At 36.5% G+C, this 17,196-nt stretch overlaps 1 protein-coding gene across 5 annotated transcripts in view; it reads left to right on the forward strand.

Annotated features, from left to right (window-relative positions):
• The window catches only part of C2H8orf34 (chromosome 2 C8orf34 homolog), a 147,888-nt gene that overhangs the window by 95,553 nt on the left and 35,139 nt on the right, over window positions 1-17,196 (forward strand). For all 5 annotated transcript variants that reach the window (XR_005255943.1, XM_038129131.1, XM_038129127.1 and 2 more), the window contains one exon: window positions 261-396. Coding sequence is in view for 4 of the 5 variants with exons in the window: in XM_038129131.1 (XP_037985059.1) it covers window positions 261-396 (136 nt within the window). In the remaining variant the exon portion in view is untranslated. The remainder of the gene's footprint in view (window positions 1-260; window positions 397-17,196) is intronic.

The raw sequence follows: 17,196 nt of genomic DNA on the forward strand, positions 1-17,196 counted from the left end.
AGATAAATAAAGATTTTTAAAATATGCAACTTGGTTTGATGTAGAAATGATACTGAATATTTTTTGAGGAACCCCTTATAAGATGGTGATTATATATAAAAATGAAACTGCTCTCAAATGTCTTTTCCTTTTAGTATGTAAGTGACTGTTTTCTTCCCTGTTTTTGAGCAGTTCCATTTTTTAGTGATTCTACAGGTAAGGCTTCTTTATTGCTGCAAAATTTAATCATGTGTTCATCCCATTGTTCTGTCTTGTTGCAGAGGATCTTGATGATCTCCGAATGGAAGGAGTAACAAGTGTGGTGTCTTCTGGGAGCAAATTCAATCAAACTCGAAGTGCTCATACGGCTGAGCCTCAAGCGAAGGTCACATTGAATATATGTGCAAGATGTGCCAGGTAAAATCAAAACAAAACCAGATCATGCTAACCAATACTTTTTTTTTCTCCAGGTATTTGGCTGCATTTTGTGCTTATGGAGCAGGTGATGACCTCTCCTGTGCTAAAAAAACCCCAATTACTTAGCTACAGGCTACCCTGTGACCTCTGGCATTTGAATTGTGCAACTTATGTTTATGCTTGATATGTCGCATCGACAGTGAATCAAAGAACATAGTTAGTCTTAGGCCTTGCTTCACAGCTTGAAACTATTTTGAACCATTCCATCTCTGAATTTCATTAGTTATTTGAGCTTCTGTGGTTTTTCGGGGGATGAATCGGGGAATTTAAGGGTTGAAATCCAATTTGAAAAGCACCTGTATAAATGGAGATTTAGTTGCACAGGTGCAGTTCAGCATTTCAAATTGTTGCTTCTTAGCACTTTATAATCTCATCCTGCTTCACCTTTGAGAAATAATTTAGTCAGGTTGAACCCCTTTTGGTTTTGACAGCTGGCAAAAATTTCTGCATTTTCAGTATGAAGACCAAATAAACAGGTTAGTATTCCTGTAGCTTAGTCAACTCGAGAATGCAACACTAACAGAAACCCCTTAAATTTCCTGGATGAATTCTTCTATGTAGACAAAAGCTCATTTGGAGAAAGGATTTAAGCCTGTTTAAATGACAAAACTAGCCTTCTCACCCTTCTGTTAATGGTTCAGATTAGCAAGAACAATATAGAGGCACGCCAATTTTATCTGCCTGCCTTTGCCAGTGGCTGCTCTATTGTGTAGTTTGAGAGCGGATTAGCCGCTTGTAAATAAAAAGCAACCTGTGGTGAAATTAAGTCTAAAGTTTGGCCATATGCCACCCTACTTTTTTCCCCATTTTGCTCATAAATTACTACTTTTCTAAAGCTCTTATATAGACATACAAGACATGCTTCAAGACATTTTCTGATGCTCTGGAAGCACAACTACAGGCAGAACTGAATCACTCGTGCAATAGCATCTCTAACAGGGTTGTGGAGCCTCAGGGAACTTCACCTCACAGTACTGTCAGAGCAGCAGTGACTGGATGGCCTTGTAATTCTAGAGAGTTTTGCTTGTCAGCAGTGTGGCCTGCTTTAAGAAAAGAGCAAACATGCAAGTAATGGAATTCTTTCCAATTCATACAAACAAATTGCTTATGTTGTAAAATATTTCGAAACAGCTACGTACATGAAAGTGTGGCACATTTTTTTACCTGGCATCCATAGTCCATGGATTAAGAAGTAGGGAGGTAAGGAATATAGAAGCCTTAAGTTCTCTAAATTCTGAAGTTCTGAACTTACATAGCATCTTTTATGGATTAATATGAAGGTTAATTAAATTTTTAATTCCCTTAAGTAGCTGCTAACAGCAGGTGCCAAGATACTTTATATTTTCTCAATCCTGCACACCAGGGAACAAAGGGCTCAGATCTTGAGCCAAACCTAGCAACCTTGGCTATTGGTATTGTTCTTTAACTGCATGTAATAAACGATTCTGCCCTTTAAAATATGAGCTGGAAGAGAAAGATCTCACAAAATCCCTTTTTATCAGAGAATGCAAAACAACGCTTTATTTTGCCTGTGCACCTTCAATGATTTCCCTAACATATTTAAGGAAATCAGTGAGGAACTGGGTGATACCTTCATTTCTCTGGTTCTTTTTACTCTTGTTGCAGTTTAGCAGTTTCTTTTAACTTTGGAGGAATTAAAAAAATACACCATCTCTTTAGGAACAAAGGAAGTAAAAAGAGACAAATGGGTGTTTCTGTTGTGTTCAGTAGTGAGGAAACTGGCATTTTTTTCTTCAAGGTGATAAAGTCTATCCATTCTTTTGGAGCATACCTTCCTTCTTACTGAGGACACCTTTCCTCTCTTCAAGACATTTATTAATGCAATTAGCTCTCTCTTCAGTACCTTCACAGGGGTTTAGTCTGGCGCCTTCTTGTAGCAGATGAAGTAGGGGGTACAGACAGTTGCATGAAACGTGGCTTCAAAGACATGAAGACAGTTTTTTTCCTGTTTGATTTCAAGAGCAATTAGATTGTCTGTTAGTCAATGATATAGCCATTGAAAATGCTGTGCTATAAAATTAGAGTCTGAGTATTTGGATCGTCTCACTGAATCAGTTTCTCGGTGTTGGCCTTTGTTTCCGTTGTTATGACAAAGGCTAATATTTAATGTAAGGTCATAGTACAGAATCTATTAGAGTATTAATTTGTTTTAGAAAATTTTTTTTATATTTTAATATTTCATTTTCATTTTCTAACTAGTCTCGTGTGCTGTACAATGTATATATAAATACTGTGTGATTTGATTGTAGACATGTTTGGATAGAATTTAAAAAGAAGTCAATAAAAGCTGTTAGGCATGCTTTTGGTTACAATTAAACAGGTATATTTCCTCTTAATGTTACTCATTTTTCAGTTGTACAAGGTGATTTGAAATTATTTGAGCTATTAATGGCAGTGGTGCTGCACAGATAATAGGCCTTGTCAAGTCAGATTACCAGATTAGGTTTGCTGAAGGTATTTTGGCTGTCTTTAGGAGAAATGCAACTTTTTACTTGAAATTTAATTGGCAAAGTTCCAAATATTAGGAAACGTGTCATGGCTCATACAAAAAGTTGAATTTTATTCATGCATTTGCATAACTGATTTCTTTCAACATTGTATTTTTTTAAATGCTTTGCTCTCATTACTCACCCCTCAATTTACCTTCTATGACACCTCCTTCAGAAGTTTTCCCACTTTCTTGGATATATTGGAGCTTTTCTGAGAGATAAGTATTTAAGCAATTGAAGGAGTTTTTCAGTACTAGCTTTAAGTAATTTGGCTTCATATTTTGTATCTCACCTGGAAAGGACAAATATTCTTATTGAAGTTTCATCCTATTTCTTCATTAAAATAGTGTGTTAGTTTTGGATACTCTTGCTTCTAGGATTACATTTTCTTGCCATAGATCATTAGCACTCCCTCATTATTTGAGAATTAGAGTGAACAGGTCTATGGCTACGTGCAGGTTACCTTAGCCTGAGAAGAGTGCTGGTTTCATTTTGTATGCCCCATAAAACCACCTGCAGTAGGGTGCAGCTATATATCTGATATTTCTGTGGCTTCAGGAGCTTCCTGCAATGAGAGGAATGACTTGTGAGAAGAATGGAATAAACCAATGGTTTTCCTCCATGCTGAGGTACTTGTGATCAGACTGCATTTAGTGCCAGTATAGCTCCTTCCATTTGTACCACAAAAAAAGGAATGCCAAATGGAAGTTACTATAGTTAGAGATAAAAACCAATTTTGTTACAAGACAAACTAAATCCAGTTTATATTGTGGAGGAGACCTGCAATGATGTTGAGACACTGCCTTTGGGAAAATATTCTCCCTTGCCCTAAGTCTCTTAGACAAAAGGACGAACTTGTTTTTGAATCATAAGAAATGAGACTCAGAATTTACATTATTTGAACTAGAATAAAACTCCCAAACTTGTAACTTTTTTTAGAAACTGATATTTAACCATTAATCATAATAATTTCACCAATCATCTTCAAATAATAAACAGGTAGATAGTTATCACAGACCGGGTCTGTGATTTTTAAAAAAGGTAAAGTTCTCCACCCAGTCTTCCAGGAAATAAAAATGGAGAATTCTTTCAAGATATCATACCAAATTGGTTTTTACAGCTTATGATTTTAAAAAACTAAAAAAAAAATCCCTCAAAACAACCAAGATTCCAAAAAAAACTTTGTAAAAAAGTCCCCAGAGGGCGATGAGAAATTAAAGGAAGGGTTAATTCTACTGGAGTATAAATTGGTTTGTAGTCTGGCATATAACTGTAAGAAACAGAGAGCTTACTGTTTTCTGTATAGATGTTTCACACACGATGAGCGAAATGCAGATGGATAACAGCTTTAAGAGGTTTTTCAAATGGGGAAGTAGCTACCAGAACAATGTTATTCCCATAGCTGCTCTTGGACTACAGGGCAAGTTAAGTAGCATATTAAGTCATCTAAATAAAGGGGTGACATCATTCACAAGGTGGAACAAAACAAGGTTTATAGATACAGAAAAAAGGCTACAAAAAACCCCCACCCTGTATTTGGATGATTTGCTTTTTTCTATTTAGCCTGAAAAATTGGGAAGGACACTTCTACTAAAATGGATCTGGATTTTGATTATTTGAGTAAAATGGTTATAATAATTCTTTCTTTGTCCAAGGGCACAGTTGGTCTGAGTGGCTTATAAAATAGACTGACTCATTCTGTAACATGTTTTTGTGAATCCTTTCTCACATACAGGAAAAACAAATGCATTTCAGGTTTGGCCAATGAATTATAAGACACCCTCACAAATTAACAAGACTTGTATGGGTTAAATAGATAATTAAATGACAATTTGTAAAAGCCAAACACCACTTCCATAATTCTGATATGTATTGTGACTTGCACATTGAGCGTTTTGCAGCAATTTAATCAACCATAAGGAAAAAGATAATATTAATGTACTATTGAATGAATTACAGGGGGTTTTCTTTTTTCTTTTTTTAAGGACCACCCATTAGCCTTGTATGCCCACTGCCATGCTCAAAAGTTAAATCTTGTTCTTGTGGAGTCTTGCCAATGCATTCCTGAAAGTAAGAAGCTTTTTGTTTTTAATAGCGCAAGGGCTGCATTCATTCTTTTTAACATCAATAGAATACAAAAAAAGGGGTTGCATGTGATTAAAAAAGAAATGGGATTATAGAAAACATACTGTGCCACAAGCTTGAAGGCTTCTGAACAAGAATGTTGGGAAGGAGCACTAGTTGCATACAAATGTAGGTTTGAGATGCAATGTTTTAGTTAATATTTTAAGGTTATCTAAAGCAAAAGGACAGTTTAGTGAAGCCTTTTAACATATTAGAGGAATCAAAAATATAGATATAAACAAACAAAGTACATCTATACATTAAAAAAAATAAAATGGAGCTTTTCTTATTCTCATCCTTGGGATGTGGAGTACAGTTTAAGTGTAGTAGCTTGTATCCTTGAGCTGTTAATGTAGAATAAATGAGGTACTCTGTGCATGCTGCCAATATAGATATTTTTGGAAAACTTGGTTTGAAGAAAGTAGTCAAAAATTCTCATGACAGTTTGCCTTGCCTGTGAAACCTTACCCTGCTCATCATCTTTGACTTTTACACCTTTAAGATGTCTCATCCTTCAGTCTTCAAGTTAGCTTTTTTATTTACCAGTAACGTTTTCTTTAACAATTTGGATTTTTTAAAGTTTGATTTTCTACAGTATAGTCTCCACTACATCCATGCCTGGGGTGTAATCATATAAACTATGTGGTGCTAAGGGAAATTTAGAATCACATGTTAGTTCTCTGCAATACCTCAATGGAATTTGAGCAGATCTTCATGACATAGAGCTCTGACAACCAGGAACCTACAGAGGAAGAGACAAAAGAAATGAAGGAGCCAGCTATAATTTGACATAATTTCAGATTAATGGTGGAAACTATTGTGGAACTGTTGGTGGAACTGTTGTTTGCATTGGCCGTCATATGTCTCTAGAAAAGAACAGGAATTATTTGGTTGGCTGGGGAATTCTATGGTATTAATCTAGCTTCAACTGTTTTATAATCTTAGTGTTCATATGGAGGTTCTCTCTCTCAGTACCACAAAGTTCTGACAGTACTAATGAGACTTGAGGTCATAAAGAAGCATTTGGTGGAAAACCTGATAATGAGCTATGAAGAAAATAGTCTGAAGCTTCACAAGTGAATCTAGTTTTACTATCAAAAGCAGAAAAGCTGATGACTGTAAAGAGGGGAAAATTGCTGTTAAAAAGCTATTTTACTGTATGCACTGTCTCCAGACAACACTCCTGAAGCTTCAGACACCAAAGAGAAAAAATAATTAAATTAATTACCTGTATGAGGAAGATCATAAATACTGATTAAAGACTACATTTAAAAAACAGGCAATGGTGATAGGCTGCTGGAAGATTTCCTCAAGAAAAGAAAGGAAGCCTTCTAAGCTTCCTCAACTTCCACTCTGCACAAGATCCCTTCCTTATTGTTTATGACGAGTCTGCTCTCATTGTGTTCCCTGAACAAAAACCATTGGTATGGCTGACTTATGTTTTGAAATGAGATGGGTTCTCCTACCTTGCTCAGGCATGTAATCACAAAATCACTCTAGAACTGGGGATGGAAAGGTGTCAGGGAATGGATACTGCACCATGCAACATTGGGATAGAGGCTGATCGGGTAGGGTGAAAAAGGGTCAACATCCGGCATCCTCTACAGATGCCATAGGTCCTGGCAGAAGAAAGGATGTAACTTTTGCTACTGGTGTATTTTTTTGGCACTTGGTCTAGGTTTATGTTCTGCCAAATTAGACTAAGCCATCACAGTAGATGCTTCTGCTCTGTTTTTAGCAGACTGCTGCTGTTCTAGTCAGACTGTAAGATTTCTTTCCCAAACTGAGCATTCTGGCATCAGTCACCTCAGAGGGAGTAATACCGTGAAAATGCACGCAGGACTAAATGCCACTGAAACTCCATGAACTGTTTTCCCCTTTTCCTGACCATATGTAACAGTGTGTGCTGCCTGGGTGACATAATAAACAGTTATGTCTTCGTTGAATTCTAGCAGGAAAAGTTCAGCATGTACAAGTATTCCTTAGCTGCTACGTCAATTGTCAATTCTGGTCTGTGAAGGAAATCTGCAGATGCTAACTTAAAGGTGGTTCTGGTATGTTTACATGGGCTATAATCATCCCTTTAACTGCAGTGTTAAGAAGTGATGGAACTAGAATTAAACTTGATCACAGTGGATATAAAATAACTCCCTGTTTTTCTTTATAGGCTCTAATATTATGAATCAATAATACACAGATGTGTCAGAAAGAATAACCTCTCAAGTGCTCCATATAATCCCTTATTTGACTCTGTACACTGTGATGCAATACTGGGGAATGGGCACAGGTATATGTGTGGTTTGGTACATGTACTTGCATAAAGAATATTCTTTGTATGTCTGCCCAGTAGTGGTAAGGCCAGCTTAGTGACTCAGTTTCTGGCAGAAATTTCTGCTTTGTTAATTTTCCTGAAACCTGGGAACAAATTACTTCAAAGTAGCAAGGGGGAAAAGTGGTTCCAAACTGAGGTGGTTGGTACAGAATGAATGTTGGCTGGAAAATTCTGTGATTAGGGTTCATGTACAGACTTTGAGGAAATTTATGTCTTCAAATCTAAATCAAAAGTTTTGATTACATACACATATTTTTTTTCTTTTCTGTCATGCATTTCATATTATCTTTCTGACTGTGTATTATTTCTAAGTGGCTATTATTATAGGGCAGAAAGTACTAAACATTCCAGATGACTCATGTCACTATTTTACATTCTTTTTTCCTTTGTCTATTTTTTCGTAACCTTAGTTTTATTGGACCTCTTGTTTAAAAGAGCTGAATTTTCCTCATGTTTGTTTGTGCCAGCTTCACAGACTTTGTCCTAAACAAAATGTTTTATTTGCATATTTTCCCTTTTAATAGTGGCAAACAAGTAAATTAAACTCCATATGGTACTGCTTTATAACTTTTAAAAATCTCCTTTCACTTTGGAAAATTGAAAACAAACCCCATCTTTTTCCTTTGGCTAGTTAAAACTTCTTATAAAGTAGAAAAACGAAAATAATTATGGGAAAAGAAAAAGCTGTGGCAAAAAAAATTTAAAAACTAAATATTCACTTTGCTTTTTTGATGAGTTGCATTTGGGCAGTGGTTAATTTGCCCAGTTTTGATGCATAAATAGCCAATATAGTGTATTCCTTGTCTTTTGCTTTTTTAAGTGCTAAGTCCAGCAAAAATAAATCACTCTATCTTTCCTTCCCTGGAATGGTGTACCACTTTGGTATCTTGTGCTTTCAAAACAAAACAGTGGAGAAGAAAATAATTCAGGAAATGTTTTTACTGGCGCTCATGGTTATCAGAGACAAAGACCATAAATAATTTTTTTAAGATTTGGTAGGGTGACTTGCTAAGTTTTAAGAGTAATACACTGTCTTGCCTTTTCTTTCACTGTCTCATGTTTCTTTAGAACATCTTACTGTATGCAAAATAGAAAATATCTGTGTGAATTAAAATTAATTTTTTAGTTCATGTATCTAAGTTTGACCTCTGAAATGCACAAGATAGTGTAATTTTGAATACTAAACCTCAATTAGTTTCATGGAAAACTCCCAATGAATTGTGTTTTGGAAGAATGGCCAAAGTCTCTCTATTTTCAAAATCTTAACAGTGTCTTGGGAAGGCAGCAATATAAGACAGGAGATTTATATGAAGTGCTTAGACAGAAATCCCTGAAAGATCAGACTACTTTCCTCCCTCTTTTTTTCCCATGTTTTTCCCACTTGGTAAATTCACCATGCAATAATTTCAGTCCTATCAGAAGTTCCACAAAATACTGTGATAATAAAAACATCATCTGTTATCAAAAATTATAATAAGATATGAAGAGACCAATGTTTTCAGAGGATATATATCCCTCTGTGTTAGATTTAAGAACTATTTTATTTCCTTATAGTAGGCACATGTGAGGTAGACTTGTTTTTTTTTAACTTAAATAGCTGTCAGTCAGCATAAAAATAATGGAAGATTCCCATTTGTTTGAAGAAAGTTAAGTGTTTACATGTTAGTGAAAATAGACTCAGACTTGAAACATGAGCACTAGGTACATTTGCATGTGAGTTACATATTACAAAACACCTTATCATGGTAAATCTGGTTTTGGTAACATCGCAGTGCACCAAGTTTATCTGGAGATAGCCCCTCTGTGACTTAACTGACAGGGTGTCAATATGTGGTTTTGGTTATGCAGGAAGAACGCAGCTTAAAATGCTGTGAATTAGTGACATGTCACTAGACTATCTTTTGTAAGAACTATTGTTCAACAGTACCTATTTATTTTTTCTCATTTCAGGCTGGTTGTTAAAGAGAGAACTGGTTTTAGCAGGTTGGTGCACTTGCAAATGTTTAAAACTGCAGTGGAGAAATTCTAAGAACAGTAGATGTAAAGGATTTTTTTTGGCCTTTTTAATGCCCTAGTCTTGATTTGTAAAAATGAAGGAAGTAAGAGCATATTTGAATATGAAATTAATACTATTTTTCTGGTCCTGAAAAATATTCTGCTCTCTCTCAATTTGATGGAGGGCAACATCTGCTTCATTTTGTTCTTCATTTGCAGATCTTGTCAAGACATCTCTTTCTCTTTTCCCCTACAAAACCCATTTAACCCACTCAATAATTTAAAAAGACAAGTGCTTTACCAAGCTTTTCTCCCTTCTTTTCCTTTGCTCTCTTTGATGTGTGCTTTGCAAGCTAATTCTCTGTGGCAATGTTTCGAGATTCTTTCTGGTTTTTGTACAACAATGTGATGTATATTAGCCACAGAAGTTTCTTCTGGATGAAAAAGGTACAGGGAGGAAGCCAGGAGATCATGAGCTTGAGGAAGCTTGTTGGTCATAATTTGAGGCTCTGGATAGCAGTTTAATATAGCTCTTAAGGACACAAATGCACACTCACACACAAAACTCTTTCACAAGTCCTAGGAAAAATGGTTCACAGGAGAAGAAAGAGTGTTGAGTCTGAAAAGACTGACAAAGACTGTAATTTTTCTCCTGTGAGATAATGGTTTGAAGCCAGAAGCAGATAAAAGATTGCCATAAGAATGGCCTAATTCCCCATCTTGTAAAAGGATTAGATAATTCAGTCTCTTTATGGATTCCTTACTCTGGGAAATATATTTCCACTTTTGGTTCTCCTCAGAAATAACTGCAGAGTGTACTTATTTAAAGGCACAAAGACCTGCATTCAGACATTTTTGGAAAGGCAAACAGCACACAAAAAAGATTAATTTGCAAGCTGTGTTAATGTGTAGGTTTTGCTCAGCAAGTGTATATTCTTGTATTACCAGCTGAAAACATTATGCTGTGCATTAACTATTGGTGATATAGAAACTTTCCACAAAAATCTCCAAGAGTGACTGGAAAATAGTGTGTTTAGTTTGCAAAAGGAGAATGAATGTCAACCAAAATCCATTTTTAACTACTGGTTTTATGGATTTTCAGATAATTTGTTGTGTTCTGGTGTTCAAGCTCTGAGAAATAGTGTCTTTAAGAAAGTGAGTGCAAAAGCAAGAAACAGACTGTGGTTTGAATGTTATTGATGAAAATGAAGTCAGTTTAGATTAACTGTATCTTAGATCAGGTTGAAACTCAAATAATATAATTTCTGTATATCTCACAAGAATAGAATTGCTGATATTAACAACAAAGCCTGATGGCCTTGCATCACTTCTTTAAAGTGGATTTAATAGGAATTATAAATCTCTATTGGAAAGCATGCTGATAGTATCATTAAACATATATTCCTACATTTTATTTAGAAATGTTACTAAATATCTGTATTTTTATGGTCTTATAGTTTAATATTGGAAATGTCTGCCTTCCTAGGTAGTGTTCTGCAGGATAATCCAATAGTCCTCATGCTTCGTTTCTCTTCCGTGCAGATGCTTCCTGTATTTCAGTGTAGTGTGACAACAGAAACTATGGCACAGATTTCTTAATATAACAAGGTGACATGCTGCAGAGCTTTTCTATTGTTGCTTCAGAGGTGGCAGCCACTCTCATTGCTCACAAAATTCAATAATCCTCTGTTAGAGGATCCTCCTCCTGTAGATCTAAGGCATTTTTCTTCTACAGTTCAGTGATCTAAAAATCATATAAACTTTCTTTAAAATCTGATCTTCATTAGGAAGGTAGTGTGTGTAGCTAAAGCTGATGAGGAGTTTTACCAGATAAAGAGTACTTTTGCCTATATATTTTTAATAATATTTATTTAATATAATTTTACCATTATATTAACCGGTACAGTCTGTACTAGAAAATGGACATCTTTGTGTCTCTGTACCTGTGAATACAATAGGAATTTTTCTGGCACCATTTTAATAATTTTATATTTGTAAAAGACATTAGTAAAACAAATGGAATAAGTCAGAAATTCCTGGCTTTATATTTAGGTGCTGAAAAAGCTTTGGATTTTACAGCAGTATAAGGGAGTGCAGAACTTGTGGAGTCAGTAAGTCAAGGTGCATGAGGTCAGAATTTGGATCAGTATGTTTGGGACCAAAGAAGGAAGTAAACTCATTATTATAGGCAAGTCAAGACAGATGATTATGAAGCTTGAAATACTCTTACTGGTGTTGAGGTTGCTAGGGAAAGGTGCAAGAAAACATTCAGTGTAACCTAAAAGCGTGTGGGGCCTTTCAGGGCTTTTGTTGTCTGATCTCTGTTGCTATAACTTCCCTGGAGTTATGTATTTGTCCTAGAGAAGTTATTACTCAGTATTATAGTGCTATCAGAGAAGGTTAGATGTAGATGTGAAGTTTTAAATTGCAGAAAGGAAGCAGGTGATTTGGAAAAAAAAAAAGTAAGTCCAATAAGTCAAATTTATCCTTCCTCTCATCTCTGATTAAAATTCCCTTTGGCTGACAAAGGAACATCATCATGTTATATGTATAAAGTGTATCTTTTGTTAATAGGTTCATAATATTCATTAATCTTATAAAATGTATATTAGAATATTTGATCCAAAATAATTACTACTTCATAAAGTATAAATCATGGAAGTATTTGGTAGGATTTTTTCAAGAGAATGGGTAACCTACTTTGAAATAATTTAAGGAAAATAAATTATTCAACAAGTCAAAATCTCCTTAATTAAGATTCGTATTCAAACATGACACTACTTCTGTTTTTCAGAGAACTTTGTTGTTGTGCCCTTAAAAATATGCACCTGTTTTGGCTGGTCATGAAAACAACTTTACTGCTCTTTGTGCTGAATGACTTAGAGATTCTTTACCAAGCTTTCCATTACTTCTCACCGTATTCAGCTAAAAGAAGTCAACTGAGTCTTTAGCAGTGGAGATCAGGAATTTTCCAATTAAATGTGTGTTTTTAGGAATAATGTTTCACAGAAACCAAAATTTTTTGAGCGTTTATTCATGTTCAACAAAATTTAGCTGACACAGGGCAAAGCAGAGAGAATGGCTGGAGCTGCATTGCTTAGACATGCAATTTCCCCCTCCTCCTTGGAGACTGCTCTTTACTGTCCTGAAGCCCCTGAAGGAATTTTTCTTCCCTACTAAAAAGTCAGCAGAAGCATTTGTATTTTCTCGAAATAGCAGGTTTTCAGGATTTCTTCTCAAGTGGAGTTTCTGTTGTTATTCTGTTGTTGTTCCCTACATCTAGGGAACATCAGAATTTGAGTGCAGTTATCCAGCTCTAGTTTGCTATGTTTAAAAATAAAAATAAGTCCTTTGATGTGTATCAGAATTTGAAGGCCAGCCACATGCACAGTAATTATATAACTCTTGCCTGTAGTTGTTTATTTGGGATTAAAGGAGATTTTGTCTAAAAATGATAACCCTTCTGCTGGTTCATTTTAGGAAGGAATAGAATGGGATTTTGGTTATTTAAGTGACATATTTCTGGAAGAATAGGTGAAAAGAGCATTAACCTAAATATAATCTAAATTTCTGTCTGTAAGTGACAATCGCCCTCTGAATTTTATTTGGCACAGAAATTTCCTAAAGTACAACCTCTGTTATAAACTAGCACAAGACAATTATTAATAAACATACTTTGAATCAGTAGAGAATGCAAAGAACAAATACTAGAGGGCATTTATCACACTAAGAGGTATCCAAAGCATTTCCATTTCTTCATTTTCAGAATAATTTATGCCTTCTCCTTAGGCCCTGATGATAGAAAGTACCTATGTTTGTAATTATTTTTATGAATCCCATGTAGTCCTAAGAAGTATTATGTGAACTATGTTGGTATTTTTTAATTCTAGTATTCTGCTGTAACATCAAACTTACTTTAGTTTCTCTAACTACTTATTTTAAGAATGTCATCAAACAACAGTGTTGACGTAGAGGAGAATCATCATGTATGTCTACATTTAGTGCACTGGAGGAGCTCCCAAGTAGGAATTTGTCCTGCATCCAACCTTGACAGGTTGGAGAGATGGGTAGAGAAGAGCCATCTGAAATTCAGCAAAGGCAAATTCAGGGTCCTGCACCTGGGGAAGAATAACCCTCTGCACCAGCACAGGCTAGGAGCTGACCTGCTGGAAAGCAACTCTGCCGAGAAGGACTGGGGGTCCTGGTAGACAACATCGGTCCATGAGCCAGCAGTGTGTTCTTGTGACCAAGAAGGCCAAAGGTGTCCTGTTACGTTAGGAAGAGAATTGCCAGTGGGTTAGGGAGGTGATTCTAACCCTACTCAGCTCTGGTGAAGCCACATCTGGATTGCTGTGTCCAGTTCTGGCCTCCTCAGGACAAGAGAGACATGGAGCTCATGGAGCAGGTCCAGTGAAGGGCTACAAAGGTGATGCAGGGACTGGAACATCTCTCCTGCGAGGAACGGCGGAGAGAGCTGGGCCTGTTCAGCCACGAGATGACTGAGAGGGGGCCTTATCAATGTTTACAAGTGTCTAAAGGGAGGGTTTCAAGAAGCTGGATCCAGGCTCTTCTTGGTGATGCCAAGAAATGGCATAAGGGGCAATGGGCAGAAACTGATGCACAGGAAGTTCCACCTGGACATGAGGAAGAACTTTCCTGTGCAGGTGACCATGCACTGGAACAGGTTGCCCAGAGAGATTGTGGAGTCTCCCTGACTGGAAATACTCAAGAACCATCAGTACACAACACTGTGCCATGTGCTGTAGGATGACCCTGGTCAAGCAGGGAGGTTAGACTAGGTGGCCCACTGTAGTCTCTTCTAATCTGACCCATTCTGTGAATCATATTTTTAAGATCATACCAGCAGGAGGACTGTGATTCACACATCCACAAGCTTGTTTGTAGTCATAGACCCTGTATAATGCTTCTGCACTAAATCTGTAGAATTTATTCAGAATATCTTTGGTCCTGAAGTGCTTAAGTTTTCTTGGAATGCATTTTGGGGTAAAAAAAAATTGAAATATTTACCTGTAGGCTGTTTGCTTTTGTTGCTCTTGAAGCTCCAACATGCAGCTGGTTAATGTAACTGAAACAATGTCCTCTAAGCAAAAAAACCCACTAGAAACAGATATGGGAAAAAAATGTTGGCTATCAATCAGGTATCAAATTTAGACTCACAGTAAAATAATAGCTGAAATAATGTTTTGGTTAAAAGCTGAAGTAGTCTATCAAGTGTTAGTAAGATAGTCATTTTTAGATAACTCTTCTAGACCTATGTGCCTTTCTAATGAATGTTTCTTTCTGCTTAAGAGTTTTAAAGTGTTTTCATTTTACTGTGGAGATGTCTGATGAATAATACTACTTTTGAAGAAGAAATTGTAATAGATCAAGTACCAGAGTTCTTTTGCAAGAAATAGTGTTTGTGACTTTTTTGTTGCTTGAGTTTGATATGAAGCTATATGTAAGAAATACATAAATAAATTGAAAATTGGATGTGAAAATAAAGTAGGTATATGTCAAACATTCTATTCACCTATCCACCCAGTACCCCAGCCATTTCTTCCTACAAAGTAAAATTGTATGAAGTGGATTTTATGATAGGATACATTGAAAAGATTTTTTGTGTGTATGTGTTCTTCATGAGGCAATGGACCACTGAAATATATCTAAATTCTAGAATAAGATGAGAATAGTTTGTTATTCATGTCTGGTTTGGATTTATTTGAGCTCAGAATGGGAACATATAAAATCTTGAAAATTCTGATGGGATCAAAGAAGCTGCTCCACTTCTAGAGATACTTTTTATATGAATGTAATGTAAGCAGAAAAGGTTGGAGGAATTATCCTTTTAGTTAAATATAAATGAACTACCAACATGGCTGGAGACAAGAGTATCTCACTTCTGGTTCCTGCAATTTCATGCTTATCTTTCTAAGTCTGAATATGTGCTTGCAGTGAATGTGCATATGTACCTAATGAAGGAGGATAGGTGAATTGTATTGCAGTGGAAAATTCTGTGATTTTTTAAAGCTTCCTTTTTTGCATAGTTATTTTATTTGCAATTTGTTTTCTCCCTATTTGAATATCTTGAGGATACAAAGTAATTTGCTTCTTTTAAAAGCTAGGCTTTTAAAGAATTGAAAACTAGAGCATTAGAAGCCAAGTACAGAGCTAAAAAGGATTCATAGAAGTAATTTTCAAAATTAGGTTTACAGCTTCTAACGTTTACATTTTGTTGTCTTGAGTTTTATGTTCTATGAATCCACTATCTTAGATAAGAAATATTATGAATTTACACTGGGTTTTCCATCATAAATAAATCATTCTAGGGGCAATAAAAGGAGATAAAATTAATTGGGGGATGGGGTTGTTGGGGAAATGTTTTTGAGGAGTACAAACAAATAGATGACTTTAAGATCCATCTATATTAGATAACTGTGAGAATCATAAAATGTGAAATTTAGATAGGGCAGATAAGGGGATTCTACTTGGTTTCAAAGGTTAATTTCAAGCTTAGTATAAAACAGCTGCAGAGAGTAAGAATACAGTGTGAAAAGAACTTTTTTTTCTTCCAAGAGATAAGTTATTTCTTTCCCCAAGGTTTTACTTCAATGCATTTTTATGATTCCTGGCCTTTGCAAAATTGAATTGCATTTTTCTTATTCTTTTCATGTCTGAATAAACCCAAGGTAAGATAACCTTTATGTAAATGGCCATTATATTGCATTCAGAGCTACAAGGCACTTCTCAGATCAGAATTTGTACTCAGGATTCATAAGAGCCTGGAGAAGGATGGGGGGACTCCTGGGATGCTCATTTGAAAAAACAGATACAAGCATTATTTGTATAAATTGCTGTCAAGGCATTGCAGTCAGCTGGTGCAGCGGGAAAGCCTGAAGACAAAGTCTGCCATAATTACTGTACTTTCCTTTTAACAAGTAACAAAGGAGGAGGAAATATTCTTGCATACATAACCCCTGTGGTGGGTTAACTTTGGCTAAGGGCCAGTTTCCTACCCAGCCAGTAGGATGACAGGAGAAAATAGAAAGTAAAAGCTTGTGGGTTAAGATGAAGACAGGGAAATTGTTTACCAGTTACTGTAATGGGCAAAGCAGACTTGGCTTGGGGAAAATTAGTTTAATTTATTGCCAATTAAAACAGGTTTAAGTGATGCGAAAGTAAAAGCTAGATATTAAAACTACACTTTTCCTCCTCCCTTTCCTGGGCCTAAATTCATTACTTCATTTCAGACTTCTCTCCCGACCCACTGAGCAGTGCAAGGGAGACAGGGAATGGGGTTTGTGGTCAGTCCATTACAGGTTCTCTCTGCCCTTCCTTCCTCACCCCCTACTTTTCACCTGCTCCCGTGTGGGATCTCCATCCAGCTACTGTCCATCCCAGACATACTCACCTTCTCGAGTGTTGGTCCTCCAGGGGCTGCATGGGATATTGCCTCTGGCATTTCATCGTGGGCTGTAGGGGAGTAACTTCTCGGAGTATGGAGCACCATCTCCTTTGACCTTGGTGTCCTCTGCCGTTTCCCAGTCTTCCTGTTTCCCGCTCTTCTGCCTGTGTGGTGTTGTGGCTGGCTCTTCCTTAACTATGTTTCCTCCGAGGTGCTAGCATTTTGGCTAAAGAGCTCAGCCATGCCCTGCCATGGTTCATTTTGGAGCCAGCTGGAACCACCTGTGACTGGCTCAGGGCAGCCACAGCCTCTCCTCACCAAGGCCACCGCACTGCCAACACATTGGCATGGACATCCAGTACAGTCCTATTCAA

The sequence above is a fragment of the Motacilla alba genome, chromosome 2 (assembly GCF_015832195.1).
Source record: "Motacilla alba alba isolate MOTALB_02 chromosome 2, Motacilla_alba_V1.0_pri, whole genome shotgun sequence".
Taxonomy (NCBI): domain Eukaryota; kingdom Metazoa; phylum Chordata; class Aves; order Passeriformes; family Motacillidae; genus Motacilla; species Motacilla alba.